The sequence below is a fragment of the Argopecten irradians genome, chromosome 4 (genome assembly GCF_041381155.1).
Source record: "Argopecten irradians isolate NY chromosome 4, Ai_NY, whole genome shotgun sequence".
In the NCBI taxonomy this organism is placed as follows: domain Eukaryota; kingdom Metazoa; phylum Mollusca; class Bivalvia; order Pectinida; family Pectinidae; genus Argopecten; species Argopecten irradians.
In genome coordinates this window covers 9,378,301-9,392,197 of record NC_091137.1, presented here as the reverse complement: position 1 = coordinate 9,392,197, position 13,897 = coordinate 9,378,301, and the positions used below count along the sequence as shown (strand labels likewise).

Genomic DNA, 13,897 nt, shown 5'->3' with positions numbered 1-13,897 from the left:
GACCCCTGTGACCTTGAATGAAAGTCAAGGTCATTCATTTGAACAAACTTGGTAGCCCATCATCCAAGCATGCTGCAAGCCAAATATGAGTATCCTGGGCCTTTTGGTTCTTAAGAAGAAGTCTTTTAAAGATTTCAGCTTTTTTGACCCCTGTGACCTTGAATAAAGATCAAGGTCATTCATTTGAACAACTTGATAGCCCTTTATCCAAGCATGTTATGGGCCCAATAGCAGGTCTCTAGGCCTCTTAGTTATTCACAAGAAGTTGTTCAAAGGATTTTTAGCCTATTTGACCCTGTGACCTTGAATGAAGGTCAAGGTCATTTATTTTAACAAACTTGGTAGCACTTCATCCCAGCATGCTACATGCCCAATATGAGTATCTTGGGCCTTTTGGTTCTTGAGAAGAAGTAGTTTAAAGATTTCAGCCTTTTTGACTCCTGTGACCTTGAATGAAGGTCAAGGTCATTTTTTTAACAAACTTTGTAGCACTTCATCACAGCATGCTGCAGGCCCAATATCAGGTCCTTAGGCCTCTTAGTTATTCACAAGAAATTGTTTAAAGTATTTTTAGCCTATTTGACCCCTGTGACCTTGAATGAAGGTCAAGGTCATTTATTTAATCAAACTTGGTAGCCCTTCATCCCAGCATGCTACAGGCTAAATATCAGTACCCTGGGCCTTCTGGGTCTTGAGAAGAAGTTGTTTAAAGATTTTAGCCTTTTTGACTCCTGTGACCTTGAATGAAGGTCAAGGTCATTCATTTGAACAAACTTAGTAGCCCTTTCTCCCAGCATGCTACAGGCCAAATATCAGTACCCTGGGCTATTTGGGTTATTGAGAAGAAGTCGTTTGAATGAAAAGTTTATGCACGGCAGACACCGTGTAATATTTTTGCGTATGTCACTTGTGTAATATGACCTGGAGCGATTCTCATTGGCTGGAAATTCATTTTGACGTCAGACAAAAACAATAAAATGACGTCAGGAAAAATGACGTGACTTCAGGATTACGAGGACAGCAGGACAAAATGGCGACCTCCGCAAGATTTTCGGAATACTTTTTGACGTGAAATTATTTGTTATGTAGGTTTTTGTATTTATGTGAATTTGTGTTCATTTCATAAGAGATTTTATGAAACTCGACTCGAAATTTTAATTTTTACTCGCCAAGGCTCGCAAAATTAAAACTTTTTAGACTCGTTTCATAAAATCTCATATGAAATGAACACTCATGTAAGATCCTATATATATTTTAAGATTAACATGTACTATATAGATACACCTATATTATGCTGATACATACCTGTGACACTGGGGTTACATGAACCATACGACTGATATTCTGCATTACCAATGTATTTGTCCTCTGAACTCTCCTCAAACTTGGCAGAACTAAACAGCTTCTTAGGGTTGAGCACCCACAGGTTTTCTGGACTGAAAAAGTACCAGATTACACAGTGACAATCTGTCCTAATCTCTATATAACATGAAACATTTATTGTATCTTCTAACAGGTACTCTATTAATTTCTCACACCGAGTCTTTACTGCTGCTGGGCAGCTTGCTGGGGATTTCGATGAGCCTCTCAGGGAACAACACATTTTGCTTGGGGGGGGGGGGGTGTTAGCTTATCTCCCCTGATGGTTGATAGTACTTCTCCATGGCATGGTTATAGTTTATTTACCATGATTCACCAACAACACTATTTTTTTCTGATTCCATGTTTTGTTTATTACAGGTATTTGCCAAAAGTTCTGAAATATCAAATTACATTAATCTCTCCATATTCTCTGACTCTCCACTCCTGATTGTGACCTTCTCTTTCTCTGCTGTAACTCCAACTCTCAATTGTCCAACTCTCTAACTTACCACTCTCTACCCCTATACTAATCCTATTATTCATTATAATTAAACATGTCCAATATCCTAAATCTCATTGGTTAATCCATAATTACACACTAAATGGGTGGAGCTTAACAATCTCAATATGGACGGAGCTAAAAACAGTCATCATTAACAAAGTACTGTTTACCTTAGGGGCACTCAACTGGTCCTACAAGTTCTGACCCAACAGGCTAAGTTAGAGGTGTTGACAAAAATACCATTATAACTCTATTGCGTAACAGGTGACATGTGGACTAGATTATTCCTAGTTTTGTAATTATCTACTTAATTACTTCTAAATTTTCTAAATACAACAAAATCATAACATTTTTGCTTGTGAAAAATTTATGTATTCATGAAAGTTAATGAGCTTATATATTGGATTAGGTTCCAGAAATTAATTCAAAACATTTCACTGAATATTAACCATACATTTATTCATATGCATGATTTAAGTACATGTATGTATAAAGTTAACACTACAACTCAATATTAGTTTAAGTTCTGATTTAAGTTTGTACCTTTTACAGTTCCAAAGGACACAGGGAAACCAGACAGCTACACTGAACTCTACCACTCGAAACCCAATGTCATAGAAGTTCTGGGTGAGGATCGGCAATCTGGTAAATACAGGCAGCATTTCATTAAGTAAAATTATCATTTTATTACTCTTATGTCAGTCATCATTAAATTTTGATAGATGTGAATAGAAACATTTCTTCATTAAAGCTTCAAACAAAACAGCCTTCAAGTTGTAAATTTCAAAGTGAACAGGGTTTCACTACATTTTTTACAGGAGCTGCAATGGCCGAGTGGGTAAAATGCCCTTCACCTCTGAGTCATGAGTTTGAATCTCATGTAGCACAGTTGCCAGGTACTAACCGATGGTTAGTTGTTTTTCTCCTTAAATGACCCTGGTTGTTGGTAAGATGTTAAACCAATCCAATATTTTTTGCCACTTATTCCAAATATGATCAAGGTGTTTGTTGACATACTATATAATGGTAACTTTTTACTATTTTATAGATATAGTAATTGGTCACTTAATATTACCAATGTATCTTGTTCAGTATGAACTATATGTACCTGTGTTTCCACACATCCTTTGTGATATCAGACAGGAGGAACAGAGCCAGAAAGAACTGGAACATGGCCTGGGACACCAACCCTAGTCGGGACATACTCAACTGCCACGGGTCAACATCACTGTCTCCGTTAGTGAACGCTCCACGCACCTATAAACACACAAGACAATCCCACTTTTATATCTATTTACATGTACAAACTTAATGTACATGATTTCTTCTTTTCAGATAAATAGGAATTCTTGTACATTATTATCTGGTCTAGTTACAATTCGAGACTATCTTACCTTGAAGTAAACTTCTACTCCATAGATCAGAAAGAAAATTACAGCAATGATCATTGTCCCAGCAAATATACCATTGGTTACCTTGGTAACTAATTCCTGCAAAAAATATTGAAAAACATTAATTTTATCATATGTGAAAGATAACTACATCACGTAAACATTAATGTGAATACTCAGGCACTTAAGGGCAAAGTCAGTAAAAATGGTTTTAATATATCTAGAAGAATTTCTTATGAAATAGAAAAAATAAAATTTCTCATCAAATCACTCTGCATGAAAAGAAATCAATTTATATGTTATAGGAATCCTTAAACATCCTCCCGACTGGCGATGTCCATGTTGAACATTCCATGCAGCCTCGCTTTCAAAGAGTTAGGCAAATTTATTTTTAGCACTGTGCTGAATTTACAAAGGGCTTTCCCATAATTTCAATGGTCTAAACTGGACAACGTAAGCAGAAATTGATCATCGTTTTGAAATGTAAGAAGGCCAATGAACGCATTAAGACTGGTTTTCTTTGCCCGACTATTCACTTTAAAACTTAGATGTAATACTTATATTATCTATGTTTTATTAATCATTTTTAATTAATTGAATTGTGTGCTAATAAATGAATGATTATAAGCTTTTGGTAAATAAAATTATTCACATTTAATTTACATGGACTATTATATCGTGTAAAAGTGATGTACTTACAGCATACACATCATTTGGGACAACGTCCAGTAATGCAATGTTTACAAACAACAGGCAGTATATAAATAGATTGAAGATGAAGAATCCAATGAAAGACTTTCCAAGAAAGCGGTGTTGGTTCCTCTCAAACTCAACATGAAATGCCTGAAAGTAACATTACATCAGCTTTTTTTAATAAACTTTCTAAGAATCTTGAACAATTTATACAATAAGGGATCCACGGGGCCTGTATATATAGATCAGCTGGAAATTTCATTTATTCATTCACCCCTGAAATTTCATAAGAATCTGGTCTAGTCTTTGAGGTAGAAGAGCCTTCATGTGTCTTCAGGGATGAATGAATGAATTTAATGATTTGAAGCAGTCTCAACCATTATTTATAATATTTAGCCCATTAGAGGTCGGAGTCCTAATTATGGAAGATTTGTGTCCCCTTCGTCTAAGAATGCTTCTGACTTAATATTATGATTCAAGTAAAAATAGATTTGAAAAAGATGTTGATTGATGGAATTATACCGGATGTTGTCCATTAGATGGGCTAGATGAGTATAAGAATTAAATGACATCTATGGTAATTAAATTTGAAGTGTTTGTTATGCCTGACTTACCTCTGCCCAGAAGCAGACGATGAAGGAGAAACAGGACAGTAAGAGAGGGTAGTAGGCCGTCCATAGATTGTTAGAGACCAGCTCAGACACATGTAGCTGTAATCAGGAGTATCAAATAATCAAGGATACAAATCAGAAGTTCTGCAGTAATTAAATTAACAATGTTTTATCACATCTCAGACACGTGTAGCTGTAACCAGGAGTATCAAATAATCTAGGATACAAATCAGAAGTTCTGCAGTAATTAAATTAACAATGTTTTATCACATCTCAGACACGTGTAGCTGTAATCAGGAGTATCAAATTATCAAGGATACAAATCAGTAGTTCTGCAGTAATTAAATTAACAATATTTTATCACACAATCGATCCTATATCCAGTGATTTTGTCCATGTAACACTCAATAAAGATCCTATATACGTATACATTAACAGGACATTGGATGTTTTATGACAGCTTTCCACTACTGTTATCCCGATACTATGTGGTATAATAATAACCATTCTTTATTGTCTTCTATATCGTATATGATCTCATCAATTTGGATAGCACAATTTAATATAAAGATTATTCACATTAAACCTGACACATTTGGATGAAATTCCTCATTTCATTAGAAATCCTTTAAAGGCCCATTACCTTTCCGGAGCAAAATATAAAGGTTTGTTAATAAACATTTATAACATCAGAAAATGCGTACCGATGACCTAAAATAAGGTTACGACACCAAACATATGCAAGATTTCCTGCGTAATATATGAAAACAGTGGAGAGTCAATTCGCTGTATTGCCATCTGGCGCAGTGATAGTCAACTACCGCCCGGTATTTAGGACGACGGCGGGAAACATAATACGACCCGCATTATGAAAATAAACATATTATTTATTTTAATCAAATCGTTCAGAAGGTGATAATAAATGTAGTATTAGCGGAAAGTTAATAATTTTTGCGACTCTACAGAATTATCAATCTTGTTTTACATTCCCATTAAAAAAAATTAAAGCCGCTTCGGAAAGGTAGTGGGCCTTTAAAGCATCCACATTAAATCTGACACACATATTTGGATGAAATTCCTCATTTCATTAGAAATCCTTTAAAGCATTCACATTAAATCTGACACACATATTTGGATGAAAATCCTCATTTCATTAAAAATCCTTTAAAGCATTCACATTAAATCTGACACACATATTTGGATGAAATTCTTCATTTCATTAGATATCCTTTAAAGCATTGTCTGTTATTGGTGGGTTCTACCTGAAGAGTTTTAGACTATACTTACCTTTGTGAAGAAATATATGCCCCTTATGGCTGTAGCAAATATTGTCAGAGCATACAGTAACTTCTGGCCTGTCAGGTGGAATACGGCCTCCCTTAGAGACTTCCTCCCCTGGCTGATGTGCTCGTTCCTAATACATAGACACTGTAACATATACGAGTAGGTGTAAGCCTTAATTCATTAGCAGGTAGAGGTATTAAAGCACCCAAATATATTAAAGATCAAAATACATGGAAAAAGAATGACTTATAATGTCATAAAGGCATCCAAATTAATTGATCAAAATCATTCTACAAATAAAACAGAAGTTACTTTTCATGTAAAAATAAGTATGAATTTTAAATGTCGCCAGACTGGCAGACTAATACCCCCAGCTTGGACTACCAGGCCTTTTATTAGTAATTACTTCATTAATAGGGAACATTGCGGAACCGTACATAGTTTACTCAACTGATGTCAGGGTTCTGTGTACGAAATTTTATCAAAATCTGTCCAGTAGTTTAGGAGAAGTTCGCCAGACAAAGTTGTGTCTACAGACAGCCAGATAGACAGACGGACAGATGGAACAACCCGATTCTAGTATACCCCCTCTTAACTTGCCCGACAATAGACTGTATTTACACAAGTGTAACTGATTTCTGAGTTGGTAAGGTTAAAGAGCAAAGAGAAAACAGAAATGTAAATATAATTATGTATGCACACAACACTTCATAGAACACAATAACATATTTTCATCTAATGCATAAATTCTTAAATAGAATATAAAATTTATGCAGCAAAAGATTTTACAAAGTAAGTGTTGGAAATTTTGATTTATTTTCTCTTTTGGCTAACAAAAAGTATAAAGAAAGTCTCCAATATTTGGTTGAGTTAAAAGTGTTCTACATACTTACCAACTGAACAAAAGACACGATACTCAACATGACAAATATACAGCCAAACGCCAGGAAGTAACCATTGTTAGGGTGCTGGCAGGTCCCTCCTGTAAACTGTACCTACAACAGGTCAAGGTCAAATTAGGACCTACAGACAGGTCAAGGTCAAATTAGGGTTGGCAAACCACCAATAAACTGTACCTAAAACACATCAAGGTGAAAATAGGGCTAACAAACTACCTGCAAACTGTACCTAGAAAAAGGTCAAGGTCAAATCATGACCAGCAAACCACCAGTAATCTGTACACCAAGACACAGGTTAAGGTCAAATTCACATATTTTTACTACAGATTCCATGACCATGAAACAAACAGCTTTCAGTTAAAACAGTTATTAATTAGCAAATCACAGGGTATGTTATAAAAATTATGTTATTGTTGGTTGGCTAAATAAAAAGAAAGACGGTTTAATGATCCCAGAGTCTATATTTGAATCAAGAATTTTATGTTAAAGTCAAAGTGAAGTTAGGTCAAACTAAAGTTAAGAGGTCAAAGGCCAAGGTCAATATATATCAAACTTGCATATCTTTTGATAAACAGAGGTCAAGGTTTAAATTTAGGTTTTTCATAAAGGTCAAAGGATTACTATTACCTTCGGGAGAGATAGAAAATGACAAAATGTGACTGATATTGAATTATGAAGTCGTCTGTTTTACCTTTTATAGATTAAGCATATAAAATGCTGTGGGACTCTATCTGGAGTTACATAATTTATATTATTAGAATCACAGCCAACAGAAAAAAACTTGAACAATGTAAAATTTGAGACACCTCTTTTCTTGTTGATATCTGAGAAATGACAGGATGTACATAGATGTATAAAGATTACCACCCAATGTTAACAGTAAACCTACCAAACAGGCACACTTGCCATCCAGACAGCCGCCGTGGCCGGAACAGTTTCCGTGGCAGATACCACCATCATCTATATTGTCCATCAGCCAATCATAGGCCACGCTGACAGAATGTGGAATCGTTGCCATCGGCAACCGGATTTGTCTTTACTGCAGCTGTTAAATAATAAACTGTGGACGAAATTAAAACTATTAGTTTGCTTTGATTTTTGTACAAAGTATACAAAGCAATGTGGCACCCAACAAAATACCACACTGGTAATATAAGGGTGCAGTGTGTCATCAAGGGTATAGATTTTGAGGAAGGAGCATGGCATCACTCCAGGACTGGATCAATCATCAGCAACCAAGTAGCTCAATTGGAAGAACATCTGGCTGTTGTTCTTGGGTCCTTGATTTAAAGTAACTTAAACCCTTGTCATTTTCTTCTCTCCTGTGACAAGATCAATGGTCTGCTTTGTCTACACGAAGGTCCATCTAATTTACTTTCAGGAGAATGTGTATTAAGTAATTGTATACCAAGTCTTAGAGATATTTGTTTCCTTTTTGACACTGTCCTCAAAAAGGAACTGACAGAACATGGACATAGTCGATGAGACTCATGTAGGCGGTAAACCAGTAATTAACTAGGTCTTACAGCAATTCACTTCTATATTTGTCCTGAAATTGTATCAGACTAAACTTATCAACCTAGATTTTGAAATGGAAACACCATCCAAGCATCTGCAACTAAAGCCTATGAGGATGTTTTACATTTATTACAATACACTTACTTGATTTTTCTTATATCATTAAGATATGAAGTGATAGTCGAAAGATAAACATTCTAGCACATGCTACCTTGTATATAATTAGCTATAATGTAGATCTTTAGGTCTGAAATTTACAATCATATCGTATAATCCGCATGTTTAAATAGTCCTAAGTATAAGTGCTCTTGACTTACATTAAATATCTAGGTCCAAGAAACAGCTATAGTTTAGTACAATACAAAGATTATCTATAGAAACCATTACAAAACAACATCAAATAGGACAAATACTGTTTCATACCCTCTGGTTTTTAAATAAAGTCAGAAACAAATCAATAGGCCAGTCCTAAGAACCAGCTAACAGCCAAGTCTAACAGCCTAAGAACCAGCTATCAGCCAAGTCTACCAATAGGGCTGTCCTAGGAACCAGCTATCAGCCAAGTCTACCAATAGGGCTGTCCTAGGAACCAGCTATCAGCCAAGTCTACCAATAGGGCTGTCCTAGGAACCAGCTATCAGCTTAGTCTACCAATAGGGCTGTCCTAGGAACCAGCTATCAGCCAAGTCTACCAATAGGGCTGTCCTAGGAACCAGCTATCAGCCAAGTCTACCAATACCAATAGGGCTGTCCTAGGAACCAGCTATCAGCCAAGTCTACCAATAGGGCTGTCCTAGGAACCAGCTATCAGCCAAGTCTACCAATAGGGCTGTCCCAGGAACCAGCTATCAGCCAAGTCTACCAATAGGGCTGTCCTAGGAACCAGCTATCAGCCAAGTCTACCAATAGGGCTGTCCTAGGAACCAGCTATCAGCCAAGTCTACCAATAGGGCTGTCCTAGGAACCAGCTATCAGCCAAGTCTACCAATAGGGCTGTCCTAGGAACCAGCTATCAGCAGTCTACCAATAGGGCTGTCCTAGAACCACTATCAGCAGTCTACCAATAGGGCTGTCCTAGGAACCAGCTATCAGCCAAGTCTACCAATAGGGCTGTCCTAGGAACCAGCTATCAGCCAAGTTCTATCAGCAAGTCTACCAATAGGGCTGTCCTAGGAACCAGCTATCAGCCAAGTCTACCAATAGGGCTGTCCTAGGAACCAGCTATCAGCCAAGTCTACCAATAGGGCTGTCCTAGGAACCAGCTATCAGCCAAGTCTACCAATAGGGCTGTCTTAGGAACCAGCTATCAGCCAAGTCTACCAATAGGGCTGTCCTAGGAACCAGCTATCAGCCAAGTCTACCAATAGGGCTGTCCTAGGAACCAGCTATCAGCTTAGTCTACCAATAGGGCTGTCCAGGAACCAGCTATCAGCCAAGTCTACCAATAGGGCTGTCCTAGGAACCAGCTATCAGCCAAGTCTACCAATAGGGCTGTCCTAGGAACCAGCTATCAGCCAAGTCTACCAATAGGGCTGTCCCAGGAACCAGCTATCAGCTTAGTCTACCAATAGGGCTGTCCTAGGAACCAGCTATCACCCAAGTCTACCAATAGGGCTGTCCTAAGAACCAGCTAACAGCCAAGTCTACCAATAGGGCTGTCCTAGGAACCAGCTATCAGCTTAGTCTACCAATAGGGCTGTCCCAGGAACCAGCTATCACCCAAGTCTACCAATAGGGCTGTCCTAGGAACCAGCTATCAGCCAAGTCTACCAATAGGGCTGTCCCAGGAACAAGTTATCACCCAAGTCTACCAATAGGGCTGTCCTAGGAACCAGCTATCACCCAAGCATACACATAAATTTGACTAGCTTAGGACCCATGACATGCCATAGCCATATATATTCATAGCATTGCCTTGTATAAATAGATAGAGAAGTGAAGTGATTGTATCAAGCAGGTGTATTGTGATCCTTCTTCTGGACTGTCACACCAGAGCAAAAAAAAATTTAAAAACCCTGAAAATATGCTTCACAGTGACTCATCATTATCTTGTATAGATAAACATCCATCAAGTACAATCTGACAGTAAAAGATTGCTGTAATTGTCCTGATATTTCAACACATATGTATGAATATGTTACATGTAAAGGTGATTACATGACCACATATGTATACATATGTTACATGTAAAGGTGATTACATGACCACAATATGTATAAATATGAAAGGTGATTACATGACCACATATGTATAAATATGTTACATGTAAAGGTGATTACATGACCACATATGTATAAATATGTTACATGTAAAGGTGATTACATGACCACATATGTATAAATATGTTACATGTAAAGGTGATTACATGACCACATTATGTATAAATATGTTACATGTAAAGGTGATTACATGACCACATATGTATAAATATGTTACATGTAAAGGTGATTACATGACCACATATGTATAAATATGTTACATGTAAAGGTGATTACATGACCACATATGTATAAATATGTTACATGTAAAGGTGATTACATGACCACAATATGTATAAATATGTTACATGTAAAGGTGATTACATGACCACATATGTATAAATATGTTACATGTAAAGGTGATTACATGACCACATATATGTATAAATATGTTACATGTAAAGGTGATTACATGACCACATATGTATAAATATGTTACATGTAAAGGTGATTACATGACCACATATGTATAAATATGTTACATGTAAAGGTGATTACATGACCACATATGTATAAATATGTTACATGTAAAGGTGATTACATGACCACATATGTATAAATATGTTACATGTAAAGGTGATTACATGACCACAATATGTATAAATATGTTACATGTAAAGGTGATTACATGACCACATATGTATAAATATGTTACATGTAAAGGTGATTACATGACCACATATGTATAAATATGTTACATGTAAAGGTGATTACATGACCACATTATGTATAAATATGTTACATGTAAAGGTGATTACATGACCACATATGTATAAATATGTTACATGTAAAGGTGATTACATGACCACATATGTATAAATATGTTACATGTAAAGGTGATTACATGACCACATATGTATAAATATGTTACATGTAAAGGTGATTACATGACCACATATGTATAAATATGTTACATGTAAAGGTGATTACATGACCACATATGTATAAATATGTTACATGTAAAGGTGATTACATGACCACATATATGTATAAATATGTTACATGTAAAGGTGATTACATGACCACATATGTATAAATATGTTACATGTAAAGGTGATTACATGACCACATATGTATAAATATGTTACATGTAAAGGTGATTACATGACCACATATGTATAAATATGTTACATGTAAAGGTGATTACATGACCACATATGTATAAATATGTTACATGTAAAGGTGATTACATGACCACATATGTATAAATATGTTACATGTAAAGGTGATTACATGACCACATATGTATAAATATGTTACATGTAAAGGTGATTACATGACCACATATGTATAAATATGTTACATTAAAGGTGATTACATGACCACATATGTATAAATATGTTACATGTAAAGGTGATTACATGACCACATATGTATAAATATGTTACATGTAAAGGTGATTACATGACCACATATGTATAAATATGTTACATGTAAAGGTGATTACATGACCACATTATGTATAAATATGTTACATGTAAAGGTGATTACATGACCACATATGTATAAATATGTTACATGTAAAGGTGATTACATGACCACATATGTATAAATATGTTACATGTAAAGGTGATTACATGACCACATATGTATAAATATGTTACATGTAAAGGTGATTACATGACCACATATGTATAAATATGTTACATGTAAAGGTGATTACATGACCACATCATGTATAAATATGTTACATGTGAAGGTGATTACATGACCACATATGTATAAATATGTTACATGTAAAGGTGATTACATGACCACATATGTATAAATATGTTACATGTAAAGGTGATTACATGACCACATATGTATAAATATGTTACATGTAAAGGTGATTACATGACCACATATGTATAAATATGTTACATGTAAAGGTGATTACATGACCACATATGTATAAATATGTTACATGTAAAGGTGATTACATGACCACATATGTATAAATATGTTACATGTAAAGGTGATTACATGACCACATATGTATAAATATGTTACATGTAAAGGTGATTACATGACCACATATGTATAAATATGTTACATGTAAAGGTGATTACATGACCACATATGTATAAATATGTTACATGTAAAGGTGATTACATGACCACATATGTATAAATATGTTACATGTAAAGGTGATTACATGACCACATATGTATAAATATGTTACATGTAAAGGTGATTACATGACCACATATATGTATAAATATGTTACATGTAAAGGTGATTACATGACCACATATGTATAAATATGTTACATGTAAAGGTGATTACATGACCACATATGTATAAATATGTTACATGTAAAGGTGATTACATGACCACATATGTATAAATATGTTACATGTAAAGGTGATTACATGACCACATATGTATAAATATGTTACATGTAAAGGTGATTACATGACCACATATGTATAAATATGTTACATGTAAAGGTGATTACATGACCACATATGTATAAATATGTTACATGTAAAGGTGATTACATGACCACATATGTATAAATATGTTACATGTAAAGGTGATTACATGACCACATATGTATAAATATGTTACATGTAAAGGTGATTACATGACCACATATGTATAAATATGTTACATGTAAAGGTGATTACATGACCACATATGTATAAATATGTTACATGTAAAGGTGATTACATGACCACAATATGTATAAATATGTTACATGTAAAGGTGATTACATGACCACATATGTATAAATATGTTACATCTAAAGGTGATTACATGACCACATATGTATAAATATGTTACATGTAAAGGTGATTACATGACCACATATGTATAAATATGTTACATGTAAAGGTGATTACATGACCACATATGTATAAATATGTTACATGTAAAGGTGATTACATGACCACATATGTATAAATATGTTACATGTAAAGGTGATTACATGACCACATTATGTATAAATATGTTACATGTAAAGGTGATTACATGACCACATATGTATAAATATGTTACATGTAAAGGTGATTACATGACCACATATGTATATAAATATGTTACATGTAAAGGTGATTACATGACCACATATGTATAAATATGTTACATGTAAAGGTGATTACATGACCACATATGTATAAATATGTTACATGTAAAGGTGATTACATGACCACATATGTATAAATATGTTACATGTAAAGGTGATTACATGACCACATATGTATAAATATGTTACATGTAAAGGTGATTACATGACCACATATGTATAAATATGTTACATGTAAAGGTGATTACATGACCACATATGTATAAATATGTTACATGTAAAGGTGATTACATGACCACATATGTATAAATATGTTACATGTAAAGGTGTGATTACATGACCACATATGTATAAATATGTTACATG

General features: G+C 34.8%; 1 protein-coding gene across 3 annotated transcripts in view; it reads right to left on the bottom strand.

Moving 5' to 3' along the window:
* Positions 1-13,897, bottom strand: part of LOC138320539 (uncharacterized) — a 29,261-nt gene that overhangs the window by 3,668 nt on the left and 11,696 nt on the right. For 2 of the 3 annotated variants that reach the window (XM_069263568.1, XM_069263570.1), the window contains exons 2-10: positions 7,632-7,802; positions 6,737-6,838; positions 5,847-5,987; positions 4,563-4,658; positions 3,955-4,098; positions 3,259-3,354; positions 2,973-3,121; positions 2,408-2,506; positions 1,306-1,436 (exon numbers count right to left, since the gene is read on the bottom strand). In XM_069263568.1, coding sequence (XP_069119669.1) covers positions 1,306-1,436; positions 2,408-2,506; positions 2,973-3,121; positions 3,259-3,354; positions 3,955-4,098; positions 4,563-4,658; positions 5,847-5,987; positions 6,737-6,838; positions 7,632-7,760 — 1,087 coding nt within the window. In that variant the 5' untranslated portion in view covers positions 7,761-7,802. The remainder of the gene's footprint in view (positions 1-1,305; positions 1,437-2,407; positions 2,507-2,972; positions 3,122-3,258; positions 3,355-3,954; positions 4,099-4,562; positions 4,659-5,846; positions 5,988-6,736; positions 6,839-7,631; positions 7,803-13,897) is intronic. The other variant, XM_069263571.1, reaches the window with a different exon arrangement.